We start from the raw sequence: 17,068 nt of genomic DNA, 5'->3' as shown, positions 1-17,068 counted from the left end.
CCAAATGCTGGGGTCTGGGGAGCCTTGCTTCATGCTTGTAAATTACATAACAATGTTGAGCTTGGTGAGATAGCGGCTCAAAATAGCTTGAAGTCGGTGACCGATACAACCGGATATCGGTCTCTTCTAGCCAACATTTACTCTTCTATGGAGAGGTGGGATGATGCTAAGAGGCTGAGAAAAGCCATGGGAAATAAAGTATTTGTCAAGATATCTGGGTGTAGTTGGATGGAGCAATCTGAAAGCTGAATATATATCCTCTAAATTTTGCTTGGAACAACCTTTCTCCAAGGAGAAAACAGATGCTAAAGATAAAAAGATTGAATCTTAAATGAAAGTTCTTGATGGTTAGGTCCTTTATGTTCCTAATATTAAGTTCTTGATAGTTAACTTGTGAATTTCACTTTTAAGAGGAAGAATTATTTTCATGAATGGGCTAATTTGAAATAGCTAGAAATGCCCATCCTATTTACTTGGGTTGGGTTGAAGATGTTTTTTGCATCAACTAGAAAATTCAGGTTGGTTAGGTTGACGACCCAAAGGACCCAAATAAAGTCTCCAACTCAATCCAATCTTTAAAATTCAGGTTGGATTGGGTTGGATTGTCGGGTTAATAACTTTTTTTTCTTTTTAATTAAAGATATATAAAATCATTAGTAGTATATATATATATATATATAAACTCTGGGGTAGAAGTTAAAGGACTGTGAGGTTTAATGTGGAAGCGGGGATCGATTCCAATTGAAAATTTCACAGAATCATAAAAATACAGAACCTAAGTATGCATTCTAAAACAAATTTACAACATGCTAAGAAAAATATTAGAGAAGAAATAGGGTTAAGATTTACTAACCCTTGAAGAACCAAAGCATTCACAAATTTCCTCTCAAATTGGCCACGAACAATCATGATCACGAACCCTATGTTGATCACGAACAAAAACCTTCTTTATTCTCTTTAGGGCTTGAGAATATACAAGAGGTGTGAGCTTTGCTTCTATTTTGGCAGAGCAAAGGAATGATTTTGAGAGGATTTTCTTTTCAGAGAAATCAATTTTCTGATAACCATTCTCTATAATTCTGCGTACACCAGAGAAAAAGAAGATATTAGTCTTCATCAACTTCCCATACTTTGTTAATAGAGAAACGAAGGGAGGGAGTTGAGGGAGTTAAGTAACTCCCTCCATATATATATATATATATATATACTACATGTTATATCTGATATAACATATAACCTATAGTTTATATTATATCAAATATAATATAACCTATAGTTTAAAATTCTCTCATTAACTTATAGTATTTAATGTGAATCAAATTCATATTAAATTTAATTATATGAATCCAATCCATATAATTAATATTTGAATCATATTCAAATATTTATTTCCTCTCAAATTAAACTTTGTATTATAATGTATCAAATATATTATATTAATTATATCATATATAATTAATCCCTCAATTAATTTGAACAATTCAAATTAATTCAAAATTAATTCTCAACTAATCTCAGTTGAGCTACAGAGGGGACCTTATGGACCTGTAGATTGAAACTCTAATGGTACTTGGATAATTAATTAAACCTATTTAATTAAATTACCCAACTTCCATTAATTGTCAGTCACTCCACTAAAGATCGATAGCTACACTATTCGCACTAACATATATATTTTTGTGTCCATAGGATATAATCAATTAACAGCGCAATGACCTTTCACAAATTGCCGTAAGTACAGTTGGGCCAAAATTTACTATTTTCCAATTATAGTTACATTTAACTCCTTAACTACCACTGATCCCTCTAATGAACAATAAATCATAGTCCAATAATGACCAAACTTCTCTCGAGTCAAGAGAGGGTGTGGCACAACATTGTTCAAGTCCCCGAATCAGCCCTTAAAGGAGCAATTTATCTACTTACCCCGACAATAGAGAATGAGTGAATCCCATCTTGTGTAATTGTGTTCCCAGCTCCCACTCAGATGAATCCTCAAAATGGTAGGCTTATTGAGCCCATGATTTGGCTACTCTCACCCACACAAATCAAATGATTGCTTTCTTAGGCAAGAGTTCACAACTCACTCAGGATTCTGGTCATGTCACCTATGGTCATCCTAGTGAAATGTAAGTCTCTATTATTAACGACATTATATAATGAGACTATTCATTTTGTGGCCTGGTCTTATACAAACCCTTTTGTATAAAACATTCCCGCTCACATGTCTCTACATGAATGATCAATATTAGATCATTTGTGGAACTTTACAAAAATTGTAACATCTACAAAGTGGGCCATATTCATAGTGTCACCAGGATAAGGTACCCAATCTTATCAATCTACTACAGATCCTTCAGGTTATCACTTAAACACAATCCATCTGTATGTCTCTATATACATGTTTAAATTACAGAAGATAATATTATATGTTTGTTTATTGGTTTTATGGATTAATGTTGAAGGACTCTTATACAAGAGTACCTCTGAGCGGAATCGAATCTTTCCAAAAGCATTGTGACAGAATTACCACATTTACATTCAAACAAACAGATATGCATCAAACCACTAAATTACTGGCATGCTAAGAAATAATAACACGAGAATAAGAAAACTTACCAGTTAAAGAACTTTCTTCTCGAAAAATCTCGCTCTCTCCAGAACGGATGCTCTCGCTCTCGCTGGAACGGCAAACTATAGTTCACCAAAAGTCTAGTCGTCAACCACGAGTAGCCTCCACACGAATAGATGGAGATGGGGACGACACCACCACTTGGAACCCTTAGTATTCTCGAAGTGAGAATCCAAAGAGTGGGCTCTGTTCGGATTTGGTAGAGGGGAGGAGGAAAAGAGAGATCGTATACAACGATCAAACAAGTGGGAGAAGGCAGTGTCTATCGTATAAAAAAGATGCTTGATCGTTGAGGTAAAGTACACAATCATGTAGAAAAAGGCCAGCGATCGTTTAGAAAGAAGCATTTAGTAAAAGCTCGACGCTAAGCAATCATTTAGGAACAGGTAGGCGATCGTTTAGAAAGAAGCGTGCATGTGTCAGCGATCGTTTAGTAAACTCAAGCTACCGTATAGTCTCTGATTTACTAAACGATAGGCAGCAAACATCTTTTTGTGAGCAATTAACTGTGTTCTTTTGTAAAATGAAAACAATTTTCATTTTATTCTTCAGTTACGAAAACTGAATAGAACTTCCTGAAGGATCTCATATCTAAGAGTTCCATAAGCGTGTTCGGATCGCTCCGGTCTCACAGTGATCGAAATACAATAATATATATTCAACACATACAGTTATGCAAACAAATCTAATTATCGGTATGCTAAGAACAATATAAAATCACAAGGGAAAGAGTGTCATACCAGTTGAAGACATTCTTCAAACTTCAGCACTCCAACGCAGCGAAAAACCTCAACGCGATCTACTAACGTCCAGTGGAAACGTTGACTGCAGCAGCACGAACAATGCGAACTCACGACCGCAACGGGGATGGCACCACCACTAAAGAGCCCCGGGTATTCTCGGAGTGAAAACCCAAAGGGTGGGCTTTGGTGAATTTGGTAGAGGAAGGATGAAACACAAATCGTGTAGGTGATGACATGCAGAAATGCATGTCATCTTAGGCCTTTTACTTAGAATTATGAAGGTTGTTAGGCAGAATATGCGTCGATCATGATAGGAATTCACAAGAATATGAGCTTGCATCGATCAACATGTCGAATCTCAGCTAACCCATTATCTTGCGTTAATTATGCGTTCAATGTTCTATCTTTGTAGCTAATGTAGGAAATGAATGCAAACACAGAAACCGGACCACCACATAGACGACTGCATGCAGAGAAACACTCCATCGCAAAGGAAAATGCATAGATGTTGCGGTAATCAGCTGTATGTGTCCATCGCATGGGAGTTGCGCTCGTCAAGGAATGTGGTCATCATGTAAAGTTGCGATATTAAATGAATGCGATCATTGAATGATTGCGGCTGTACGGCAACGCAATAATGGGATCAACGCAAGGTAGGTGGAATGAACACATCAACACATCTACCTTGAAAAAATCCAAAGATGATGTTGACATATCACCTACCACGCCGTTAGTGGCAGAGGTTCAGAAAGGACGAACGCGCCGAATGTCAGACTCAGAGCAGTCCAATTAATGCTGTCGGCGACCCAAGCTCTATAAATAGAGGCCAAAGAGCTGAAATTCAATCATCCGGAGATTATCCCTCAACGGGGGATTTTTCCCGCGATCCAGACAAAATGAGTGAGAAGATGCCTGAGAGTTCTTCACCTCCTTCATCCATTCGGAGTGATGACCAGAGCCTTCGATTGGAGTTAGATCTTGAGAGAGTTAGCTCCTCCGCCCATCCATAACACCACCAACAGCCTTGACACACATCCGCTGGAAGCAAAACTTTTGCTTCTAGTTGATCATTTCTTTTCTTTTCTTTTTCTATATTGTATTGTATGACATTTTGAATTAAGGAATTAATACAATCTTTTTTCAATGCACTTATCTATTTCTTTCAACTCCATCTCCATCTTTTTTACTTAGCATCTTTACTTTCATTGCAACACTTAGTGAGATTGCTTGGGTATTGTATACTTAGTCATGTGAATTAGGGATATGAAGCATAAAGCAACCTATCGAGAGGTGTGCGTTGCGTGAGTAACCTTATTTGCTTAGGTGTGAAGCTGTTGCAATGCCTGTCTATTGGCTAACACATTGCTTGTCTATGAGTGAAGTCAGCGACAACCAACTGCCTGGGAGGGTAAGTGGTTGGGCGCATTAAGCAATATATGCGTTATTCACTAGGGATAGTAACAACCTTGCGTCAACCAAGTTCATGCGATTGTCTTGTAGTATATATGCTTCATTTGTGCATTAGGGATACTCAGGAGGGTAGTCTAAGGATATGATCTAGGCTTGGGAAGGTCAGGTCAGAATCTAGGCTCGGGGGAGTCAGATTAGAACACAGAATACTAGAGATAGGAGCTTAGGAATAAGCACTGTTTGCTATTAACCCATCGCATGCATCCTAGAGATAGATACGATTGAGTGCGGTCACCGCAGCGTTGTGTGCATTTTGCATCATCGCATAGGAAAAAAGTAAAGCCTTAGGAATAAGCTCTATGGACACTTTGCATTCAACACATGCGTCCTAGACTTAGAAGCACTGAATTTCCATTGGAAAACGACCTACCGTGCTTGAGTGTAGCATGAGCGCATTGGCTTGCGTTGACTAGGGTTGCCCTTGCAGTCACTTTTAAAGGTTGCAATGAAAACATTTCCGCATTTTTTCTATTTTCCCACACATTTATTTCATGTCAAGGTTTTTCGTGTCTCTATCTTTCATGCATATTCTCATTGTGTTGTCTACCTTTCATGTCGTATCTCAATGAAAATATGCATGAAATAAATGTGTGGGACAATAGATAAAATACGGTGCTCCTAAGTATGGGTTAGAGTGGCCAAATTGCCAACTCAACAAGCCTACCATTTTGAGGATTCATCTGACTGGGGAGTTAGGAACACAACTATACAAGACATAATTCACTCCTTCCCTGATGTTGGGACAAATAGATAAATTGCTCCCTTAAAGGCTGATTCTGGGTCTTGAACATAGTGGCCACACTCTCTCCTGGCCCGAGAGGGACTTGGTCATAGTGGACTATGACTTATTGTTCATTAGAGGGATCAGTGGTACTTAAGGAGTTAGATGTAACTACAGGGGCAAAACGGTATTTTGGCCCAGCTGTACTTACAAGCAATTTGTGAAGGGTCATTACGCTGTTGATTGGTTATATCTAATGGACACAGAAATTTATTTGTAGTGCGAAGAGTTCAGCTGTCGGTCTTTAGTGGAGTGACCGGTAGTTAACGGATGTTGGGTAATTTAATTAAAGAGTTTAAATTAATTATCCGAGTACCGTTGGAGCTTCAATCTATAGGTCCCAAGGTGCCCTCTATAGCTCAATTGGGATTTAATTGAGATTTAATCATTGGATTAATTTGAAGTGTTCAAATTAATTGAGGGAATTAATTTTATATGATATAATTAATTATAAGGTATTTGATACATTATAATTGAAAAGAATTTGGATATGATTCAAATACCAATTATATGAATAAGATTCATATAATTAAATATAAATATGATTTATATTGAGAGGAATTAAATAATTGGATATGATCCAAATATCATTTATATGGATGAGATTCATATAAGTGTATTTAATATAAATCAAATATAAATTTGATTTATATTAAATGCAATGTATAGTTGAGAGAGAATAGAATCTATAGTTTATGTTGTATTTGATGCAATATAAAACTATAGGCTATATGTTATATTTGATATAATATATAATGTATATATATAATAAATTAGTAATTATGTATATATATATATATTCTATTTTATTAATTTAATTGAAATTAAAAAAAAGGGAAGGAGTTATAACTCTCTCCCCCCATTCTCTCAAGTTAACTTACGTGGGATTCAAGAAGTTGAATGAATAATTTTCTTCCTTAATTCTCTCAGAGAAGAAGTATTCTCTCTAAGGAAAAATTTACAGAGAAGAAAAGTTCTTCTCTTCCCTCTCCTCCTCTCCATTTCCTTTTCCTCTTCCAAGGATTCAAGCAAATCCCACAACTCGTGCTTGAATCCTCTATCCCAAGAGAATACAGAGGGTTCTCGAGTGGTGGTGTCTATTCTTAAGGGAGATCTGCGTGGAAGGTTTTCCGTTCATGGCTTGTACGAAGAAGTTCTTGAAGAAAGGGTTCTTCAAAGGTAATGGTTTTTAAAACCCTATGTGATTGTTTTATAGCATGCTGTAATGTTAAGTAAATGCATATCTTGTTGTTGTTTTACTGTAAAACTTTATATCCAATAAATAATGAAATTTGGAACGATCTTTGCGTCTGCTCAAAGGATTTTTTGTTCGAAAATTTCCTTTATTCTCACCCATGCAGATTAAAGGAGAATCCTGAATGCACAAGAGTTCATAGTTAACTCAGAATTAAGATCGAGTTACCTAGGTCATCGAATTGAAATAGTCAATTTTTTAACAGTAAACCACATTATGAAGTAAAAGTGACTATTTTGTGGTTTAGTTTTATGCAAACTCATTACATAGGATTCCTCATGCATGTCTCTTCATGAATAATTCAGGATCACATCGTTTGTATCAAATACAGAGTGGGTCACATCCATAGTGTTCCCAAGATAAGGTACCCAACCTTATCCTTATATTATAGACCATTTTGGCTATATACTTGAACTTGATCCACTTTTATGCCTTATATAGTTAAAGAATTTATGCTATAGCTTTGGGTTCTTAGTTTATTGGATTTAGGATTCTTAAAGGTGCAATTCACATATTCAATAACGATTTTATTGAATAAACCTCAATAAAATATTTATTGCAAAATAGAATATGTTTAATATTTACAAACTACGAGTTTTAGGATATAAAACCCAACAAACTCCTACTTGGACAAAAATTCCAGTGGGGTCACATACATACAATGTTGAATATGAGAGAAAGAACATAAAAGCAATAAACTAGGGCATCACATACCCATGACTTCTCTCAGTTGCCCTAGATTTACATAACTCGTAGTCCTAGACTCACTAGGTGACTCTCAAACACTTTAGGCATTTGTAAACAGATCAACAATATTGTGCTCTGAGGCTATCTGATGGATGATTACATCTCTTTGATGCACAATCTCCCTGATGAGATGATAGTTGTGCTCAATGTGCTTCCCGCATTTATGGCTTCTGGATTTTTTAGAATTTGCAACTGGTCCACTGTCATCACAATAGAGGGTGATAGACTGATGCATGTTTGGAACAACTTCCAAATCGGTTAATAATTTCTTAAGTCATACAACCTCTTTTGCCGCTTCACATGCAGCCATGTACTCAACTTCCATGGTAGAGTCAGTAATACAACTTTGCTTAATACTCCTCAAAACTATTGCTCATCCGTTAAGAGTGAACACTGATCCCAATGTAGATTTCCTAGAATCTATATCAGTTTGAAAATCAGAGTCAGTGTATCCTATAAGGATCAAATCCTTAGTGCCATTCACGAACATATAGTCCCTCGTTCTCCTAAGATACTTGAGAATTTCTTAGCGGCAGTCCAATTGTCATATCCTGAATTGGACTGAAACCTACTAACAATTCCCACTGCATAGCATATGTCAAGTTGTGTACACAACATGACATACATCAGACTACCAACAACTAATGTATAGGGAATACGTTTCATATCCTCAACTTCTTGGAGTGTCTTAGGACACTGTTCCTTTGACAAATGAATTCCATGCCTGGAAGGTAACAAACCTCTCTTGGAATTCTGCATCTTATACCTAGACAACAACTTATCTATATATGATGCTTGAGACAATGCTAACATCCCGTTCTTGTGATTCTAAACTATTTGGATTCCTAGAACATACCGAACTTCTCCCAAATCTTTCATTTGGAATTCAGTTGCTAGCCACTACTTGACATTAATTAGGTATCCTACATCATTCTTAATGAGTAGGATGTCATCAATATACAATAGTAGGAAAGCTACAGTTTTGTTGATAATCTTGTAGACACAAGATTTGTCAACATTCTGTTCAAAGTCATAAGATTTGATCATCAAACCTTATATTCCAAGATCTAGATACTTGTTTCAACTCATAAATTGATCGTTTTAGCTTGCAAACTTTTTGCTCTTGACCCTGTTTAATGAATCCCTCTGGTTAAGCCATATAGATACTTTCTGCAAGATTTCCATTTAAGAAGGCTGTCTTGACATCCATTTGCCAAATTTCATAATCATAATAAGAAGTTATGGACAAGAGTATTCTAATCAACTTTAGCGTGGCAATTCTGAAAAAGGAAGAAAAAGTTAGTTACAATTCTGAAAAAAAAAATGCATATAAAAAAAATGAGGCAATAGCTGGCTTGCTTGCAAAAAAATAGTGTGTGTGCATATGAATGGATAAGGTGAAAAGAGCTACCTCTATTATGTCTAGTTAGGGCCCTACGAGAAAAGAGTGGATAGGTTCCCGACGGTTGGGTGTGAAAGCTAGCCCTCTAGATAAAATGAATTCCCTTTGTGCTTTGCGTGTGTGTGTGTTTAGGCACCCTTGTCCTTGTGTTTCCCTCTTTTTTGTAAGTGTGGTATGTCCAAGGTTGATAACACAACCAGAGTAGGGGGAAAAAGAGATGAGGACCTTTTAAAACTTTTTCGGGCTGTGCAAGCTAAACTAGCAAAACTCTAGGCTCACTCATGCATGAATATATTAATAACTATTCTTAACTTCGTGCTTCATTGATTTATCATAATTGAATTTCATTCTTAATTACACATTTCATTCTAACTGACTATCAAGACTGGAGTAACAACCTTGAAATTAAGCTAGCATATCTTTAATTATTTTATGTTCTAGTTGATTGTGTGCTTTTACCTTGCTCGGGACGAGCAAGAATTAAGTTGGTGGTGTTTGATAGCTCTCAAAAAGAGCTATTATTCCTAGCTTCATTCAGACTCTTATTGGATTTTATGTGTTTATTTTCCTATTTTTGTAGGTACCGAGCAACCATGAGGTAGAATTAGCGATTTGGAGCTGAACGGGATTAATTTTAAGCTATTTGATGTAATTTGAGCATCCGGGCTTCAAAGGAGTAGAAATTACGAAAATGCCCCTGTTAGAGCGTCGCAACGCTCATGGTTTGCCTTGACTTGACGCTCGCCCAACACTGAAAGAAAAAATGGGTAGCATTGTATTGCTCACCCTCAGCATCATGACGCTACAATGCTAAAGATTGAGATTGCGCAGCGACTCTAGCGTTAGACTTCTGTGCTTAACATTGCAACGCTCTTTATTTTAAGCATCATCAGGATAGTTAGTTTGATTTTGGATGATGAATGTGTATTGGATTGTACCTCGTTAGTTTGTCTATGAATCGATGAGGTAATTCGTTTATTTAGTTCTTGGATCGAGCATTCATGTAAATTATTGAGTTTTCTGTCTAACTTTGTGTTTTAATTCGGAATTGTGTTTTCTTTGAATCTTGCTTGATTTCAATTGCATTTATGTATTGGATTGACGCCCTACCATGATTGAAATTCTATCGCTAGTTAATCTCAAGCTCGCACGTATCCTAATAGTTCGTCTATGCTTTGAGTTTTTCCCGGTAGCATCGATTGAACATGTATGTTTAGGTTTATAGACTGACCTTTGATCTTTGCATTGCATGTTTAATTTAGATTTGAACAATATTTGGTTAATTGAATATGGCTTTTCCTTACAGTTAATTGACATAGTTGAATCCTAAATCTTAATGCATGTGTTTGTAGTTCTTTATGGCCGCTAAAAACCCAATTTAATCTAGGACAATATGGGTTAGTTAGGGCACGCTCTTTCCAGCCTTAATTATTAATTAGGACACTTGATTGGTTTTGAATTAACTGATTGTCGAACTTTGTAGAGATTAGTTAATTCACATCAATTGGATAGCTATGCATGCATAATTCAATGCCATGATTCATTGGCGGAAAATGATGATTTAAATTCCATTGGATCGCCACTTGATTTGAGAACTAGATAAACCAATTACCGATTCATCTATCCCTTATGATTTATTTTCCTGCATGTTTTAAAATTAATCAAAAACCAAAACCCCATTTTTACTATTTTCCTCAGTCAAGTTTAGCTTAAAAGAAATTAATTCAAAACTTCTCTATGGTCCAACCCTGCACTTACCAATGTTGCTACGTTTCAGAAGTAATAGAAGTATTACGTTTTTTACAAATCTTCTTTTGTTTCGTAGTCCTTTTCAGGAATTAAATGACAACGTAAGATACTCAAACACTCTTGTAGATCCATTACAACCGATATGTTTTATCCCATCCGACTGATCTACAAGTTTCCAAATTGAATTGAAGTACATAGACTCCATTTCAAGGTCAATGACTTTGATTCATTGGTCTCGGTTTACATCACTCATTGCCTGTTTATAAATCAATTGATCTTCAATGCCATCATCAGGCATGACGATCTAAGTTTTTGTTAAACCCATGTACCAATCGGGCTATTGAACAACCCTCTCACTACATCGAGGTACTCTCAACACTTGAGAATGATGTGACTCACCAGAAGTACCCAACAACTCTCGTTGAAGGACCGACTTGATCAACAACTCATTGATTTATCTATAACTTCTTTGAAAATTTCATTCAATATTAGTTTACTGTGACATTGATGATCTCTCATGTGGTCTTCCTCCAAGAATATAGTGTTTGTCGGTACAATTACTTTGTCATCTTGAAGATCATAAAATACACCACCTTTCATTTCCTTGGGTATCCTATGAATGGGTACAATTTTGAACAACGTTCCAACTTTGTTAGATTTTGCACCAAATACTCTTCACCTAGTCCTGAAATCTTAAGTTCATATACTCTTCACCTCGATCTGATTGAAGTGTTTTAATATTTTTACCTAACAGGTTCTCAACCTCAGCCTTATACTCCTTGAACTTTTCAAGGTTTTTAGACTTGTAATGCATTAGGTAAACATAGCCATACCTTGAATAGTATAAATAAAATTGATAAAATATTCATACCCTCCTCGTGCTTTGATATTCATCGGACTTAGAAATCTGAATGCACGAGTTCTAAGGGTTCTTTGTCCCTGTAAAAGATTTTTTGGTCATCTTACCCTCAAGACAGAGGTAAAAGTTATTTTCTAACTGACTTAGGGGTCCACTCTTGACCAATCTCCCAATCCCATTGAGATTAATGTGGCCAAGTCTCAAGTGCCAAAGATAGGTATTAAGAGAAACTTTTCGCCTTTTATTTTGAGTTTCAGCTGTTTTAAATATCTCAATATTCAAAATAGCTTTTATCTCAATTGGTTTTAACACATATAAGTTGTTTTCAAGTTTTGTAGAACAAATCGGAACTCTTCTTGAGCTAATGAACACTTCATTAATTTTAAAAGATACTTTATACAATTTTTCTAACAAACAAGAGATAGAAATTAAATTTCTTTTCATATTAGAAACATAAAATACATTTTCAATCAAAATGAATCTATCACCAAAAAACAACTTCAAGTCTCCCACTACTTTAGCTGAGACAACTTCTACTGTTCCAATCTTGAAAGTCGTCTCGCCCTCTACAAGCTGCCTTTAGGAACTAGTTTCCTGAATAAAAGTATAAATATGCTTAGTGGCCCTTGAATCTAGTATCCAAGTAGAGTTGTCATTCTCCACTAAACATATTTCAACAACGAGTAAATCATATTTACATTGTTTTGCCTTTCAACTTTTTTCTCAGCAAGGTATTTTCGGTAGTTTCTTTTCCAGTGTCTATCCTCACTGTAGAGGAAACATTTTCTTTTATCTGCAACTTTTCCCTTGCCTTTCTGGTTTGCAGGAGCCTTTCTTTTCCCTTTTCCATTCTTCTTCATTTGAATACCTTTATTCTTAGAAGTGGAAGGTCTAAACTTAGTTCCTGAGGACGATCCTTTTTAGAACTTATTAGGGGCAACATGTTTGCTTCCTCTTCTTGTCCCTTATTTTTTGTAAGAGACTGGTAAGTCTGAAGCTCATTTAAAAGAGTAGTTAGATTGTATTCAATCTTATTCATCATTTCATTTGCTTGGAATTGCAGAAAACTCTTCAGAAGAGATTCCATGATGAAACTAACTTAACTCTTTTCATCTATGACAACATCATTTGCTTCCGCCATATTGAAGTGGATCATCATATTTAAAACATGTTCTCTAACAGAGCTTCCTTCCTTCATGCAAAGGTTGTAAATGTACTTAAGAGCATCATGTCTGATAAATATGGATAGTTGTTTGAACATCGCCTGCAATGTATCCATGATTGCTTCAGCAGTGACTATGCTCTAGTGTTTCTTAGTCAAAACATCTAATATGCTTGCTAAGATGTAGGATCGGGCTTTTTCATTAGCCCTAGTCTGTCTGTCAGGAATCCTGAACATTTTGGTTTGCTGACAAGCCGGGAGTCAGAGGACATTCCTTTGTTAAAACAAATCTCAGATCATCGATTGCTAGTATCATGATTAAATTAGATTTCCATGTTACATGGTTGTCTCCGTTAAACTTATCTGAAGTGAGTAATTGAATAATTGAGTTAGACATGTTGAAATTACAAATAAATTATATTAGTGAGTTGCTATTGAATCCAATCAAATTTTAGCAAAAAGTAATAATGTACCCGAATAATTCATTATTAATTTACAACGATACTTCAGTGAGTTAGAATAACCGCTATCGAGGGGCAGTCAATTACTCATTCACTAAGTTAAGACATTTTTGACTAAATACTAATACCAGAATAACTCGTATTCTTATAGTATTTAATTATCATTTTTTTGGTCAAGAATTTACTAACACTTAGTAATTCTCGAAGTGTAACCCGCCATTTTCAGAACTCAAAGATCGAAATCAACAAGCTATCGAGGGGCAGACAATGCTGAAAATGGACCTAAGAAACTCTATCTTTTTCTGGAGTTTGTGTTGTTCCGATCCCTATGAAACAACCCTCGGAATGGGTGGTTGCCTAAAGAGACACGCAAGTGAAACATAGGAATCTCATGGTACAACCTAATGGAAGAGACCGTAGGTTATGTTGACACATTTTCTTCTCCCACTTACTATGAACAACTTCCCCTATTCACCTTGCTATTGACCTATGCAAACACTTTTCGAATGGAACGGTTGCCTAAAAACGAGACGAACCCGAGAATGAATCTCACGGTGTACCTAAGAGTTAAAAACAATTTTTCTCCCACTGGAGTGTTCTAAATGGTTTGGATATACATTTACTTATGTATATTTTGTCCAATTAAATACAACCTAAGTTTAGGTGTTTATCCAAGTATAAATTTTAGATTGGATTTAACTTATGATGTTTAAGTGATAAACCTTTTATTAACTCATATCGCTCATGCATGCTCATAAAATCGGGTTAACAAAACTCAAGAATTGGCTCAATCCCTAGGTAGTAGGTGTTCCATAAATCGCCAATTTAAGTATCTCCAGCCTTAGACAGGATCTTGCCGAGTGAGTTTGTAATCGAAGTTTTACAAGATAATTACCTATTTTAACTATTAAAATAAGTTGTCATATGAGCATGAAATTATCTTTGTTATAGATTTTAAATATCTAGTTTATTTTATAACACTTATAACATAGACAATAATCCATAACATACAACATTCATTTAATAAATTAGTATAACAACTTATATTAATACTCATGAAATCTTACACATGCATACTATATATTATAACACTTATAACTTTCAATGCATGCAACATGCTTTTCCTATGGTGGGATTTTAAATCTACATGGCATATTTTATGCACAAACAAGATTTAATTTAATTAAAACTTACATCCATGATGCATAATTAATTAAACACATATTGAAATGGACTAGTTTTGACATCCTAAGCAAGCAAACAACTAAATTATTACAATAATAAATCAGCAATAGCTTCGAATGCTCTCAAACACTTCGAGTTGGCCCGAACTAGCTGAAAAAAACCTTGAACTAGACCTCCAAGGCTTGAAATAGGGTAACTAGACCAATCAGATCAAGTTGAACTGCTTGCTCCTCACACACGCATTTCTAGGCTTGTTGAAGAACAGTGCTGCGGCGCTTGGCGCCGAGTGCTGCTTGACAGAAGCAACTTCCAGATTTTTTCCTACTACTCCTTACTCCAATTTCTTCCGATTACAACCTAGTTTCCACTCTAATGACTCTAAAAAATTTACAGACCTTCTTCACACATTAAAGCCCATATTCAAGCGGGCAATTACAACTATTACAACCAAATCAAAGCTCAAACTAGATGCCAAAACCGTAATATAACCACTTCAGCCACCACAATATTCATCATATGAATTAACACCCACCAAGCTAAAATTGATGCAAATTGAGTGCTTAAAACATGGCCTGATACCAATTGAAAGAGTATACAATGCACAAGTGGAAGCAATTAGGATTCTAAGCACTCTAACTATATTAATTTTAGGAATTAAACATGCAAGTTCATAACAAGAAATTAGGGTTTCAGAAATACAACATTTGTCGAAACTCCAAATTAGTGCAATCTCTTGAACAATTATGATCATGACGATTCATGAACCACTGCTAGAGTCTTTCCTACTATTCTCGGGCCTTAGAATAGATTGTGGGATCCGATTTTGTGACTAAATTGAAGGGAATTTTTTAGATTTGAAGAGTTTTGGTGTTAATTAATTTTGAGAGAATATATAAGATTCAAAAGCAAAAAAATGCATGGACTTTTTCTCAATGGAAAAATCTTCTATTTTAAAGAAGAATTCATGCATTCAAACTGCATGAGACATTGACACTACATCAACATGCATTAAGTGGGAAATGAGTGTTTAAGATAGCCGGAAAAGTGGGATTTTCCCACTAACCCTAATCCAACTTTAAAATTGAACTTCATAAATTCTATTTTAAAATGAATTTTAATTTTAAATTTGAATTTCATAAATTCAAAATTTAATTTTAAATAAATTAATTCAAATAATTAATTTTAAATAAAATTAATTCAAATAACTAATTTTAAATAAAATTAATTTTTAAAATAATTTAAAAAAATAATTCTAATAATTAATTTTATATAGAATTAATTTCAAATAATTAATTAAATAATTTAGTTAATAGAATTAATTTAATATCAAATATCAAATTAATAATAAACATCAACTCCAAACATGAACCCCTATTCACGAGTAATACTTAAATCATATTTAAATGTTTCCAACTCTCTAATTTGTTTGATTAGACAATTAAACTACACGTTAATTATAATTCAACGCTTATTCCCTTAACCGAATTTGAATGTTTCAAATTTTCATCACACTGTTCTAAGGTTTAGTTCGATATGAGTTAGTAGGGGATCTAATGGACCTATAGATCATGAGCTCTAATGATCCGAGATTAACGGGCTAAACTCTTTAATCTAATTAGTCAACATTCATTAACTATCGGGACACTCCACTAAAGCTCAGTAGCTACACTCCCCTCACTATAGATACATTTTTGTCCACTTGATTTAACCATGATTAGTAAGTCAATCATTCACAAGTTGTTCATAATTGTAGTTGGTTAAAATTATCGTTTTACCTTTATAATTACATCTTGCTCCTTAAGTCCCACTGATCCTCTAATGAACAATTAGTTTGTGGTCCAACCACTAAATTGAGCCTCTTTCGGGTCAATGAGAGGGTGGGGTCCCTTGTTCATGATCCGGAGATAGCACTTAAAAGAACAATTTATCTACTATCCTTGGAATCAGGTAAGAATGAATTTCATCTTGCAGGACTATGTCCTCAGCTATCTACCTAGTCTTATCCTTAAAATAGAAAACTTATTGAGTTGGTGATGATGAGCCACTCTCACTCATGCAGATTAAAGGATATTACCGAATAAATAGAAGTTCATAGTTAGCTCAGGATTAAGATCGAGTTACCTAGTTCATCGAATTGAAATAGTCAGTCTTAATAGTAAACTGCATTATAAAGTAACAGTGACTATTTCGTTGTTCGGTCTTATGCAAACTCATTGCATAGGATGTCCCCACTCACGTGTCTCCACATGAACAATTTAGGATCACATCGTTTGTATCAAATACAGAGTGAGTCGCATCCATAGTGTCCCATCCTTATACTATAGACCGTTTTGGCTATATGCTTGAACTTGATCCACTTTTATGTCTCTACATATAGTTCAAGAATTCATGCTATAGCTAGGGTTTTTAGTTTATTGGATTTAGGGGTTTTAAAGGTCCAATTAACATATTCAATAACAATTTTACTGAATAAATCTCAATAACATATGTATTGCAAAATTGAATATGTTTAATGTTTACAAACCACGAGTTTTAGAACATAAATCCCAACATAGAAGATTTCCACTTATCATGAAATCCTTCTTGATCAAGGACATTTGCAGATAACAAGTTGAAGCGTAA

General features: G+C 35.1%; 1 protein-coding gene across 1 annotated transcript in view; it reads left to right on the top strand.

The window, feature by feature from the left end:
* Window positions 1-249, top strand: part of LOC120067396 (pentatricopeptide repeat-containing protein At4g22760-like) — a 2,421-nt gene extending 2,172 nt beyond the window's left edge. The window contains exon 2 of the mRNA XM_039018964.1: window positions 70-249. Coding sequence (XP_038874892.1) covers window positions 70-249 — 180 coding nt within the window. The remainder of the gene's footprint in view (window positions 1-69) is intronic.
* Window positions 250-17,068: the final 16,819 nt, after the last annotated feature.

The sequence above is a fragment of the Benincasa hispida genome, chromosome 12 (genome assembly GCF_009727055.1).
Source record: "Benincasa hispida cultivar B227 chromosome 12, ASM972705v1, whole genome shotgun sequence".
NCBI lineage: Eukaryota > Viridiplantae > Streptophyta > Magnoliopsida > Cucurbitales > Cucurbitaceae > Benincasa > Benincasa hispida.
Note: the sequence above shows the minus strand (reverse complement) of the source record. Positions and strands in the feature narration are given on the sequence as shown.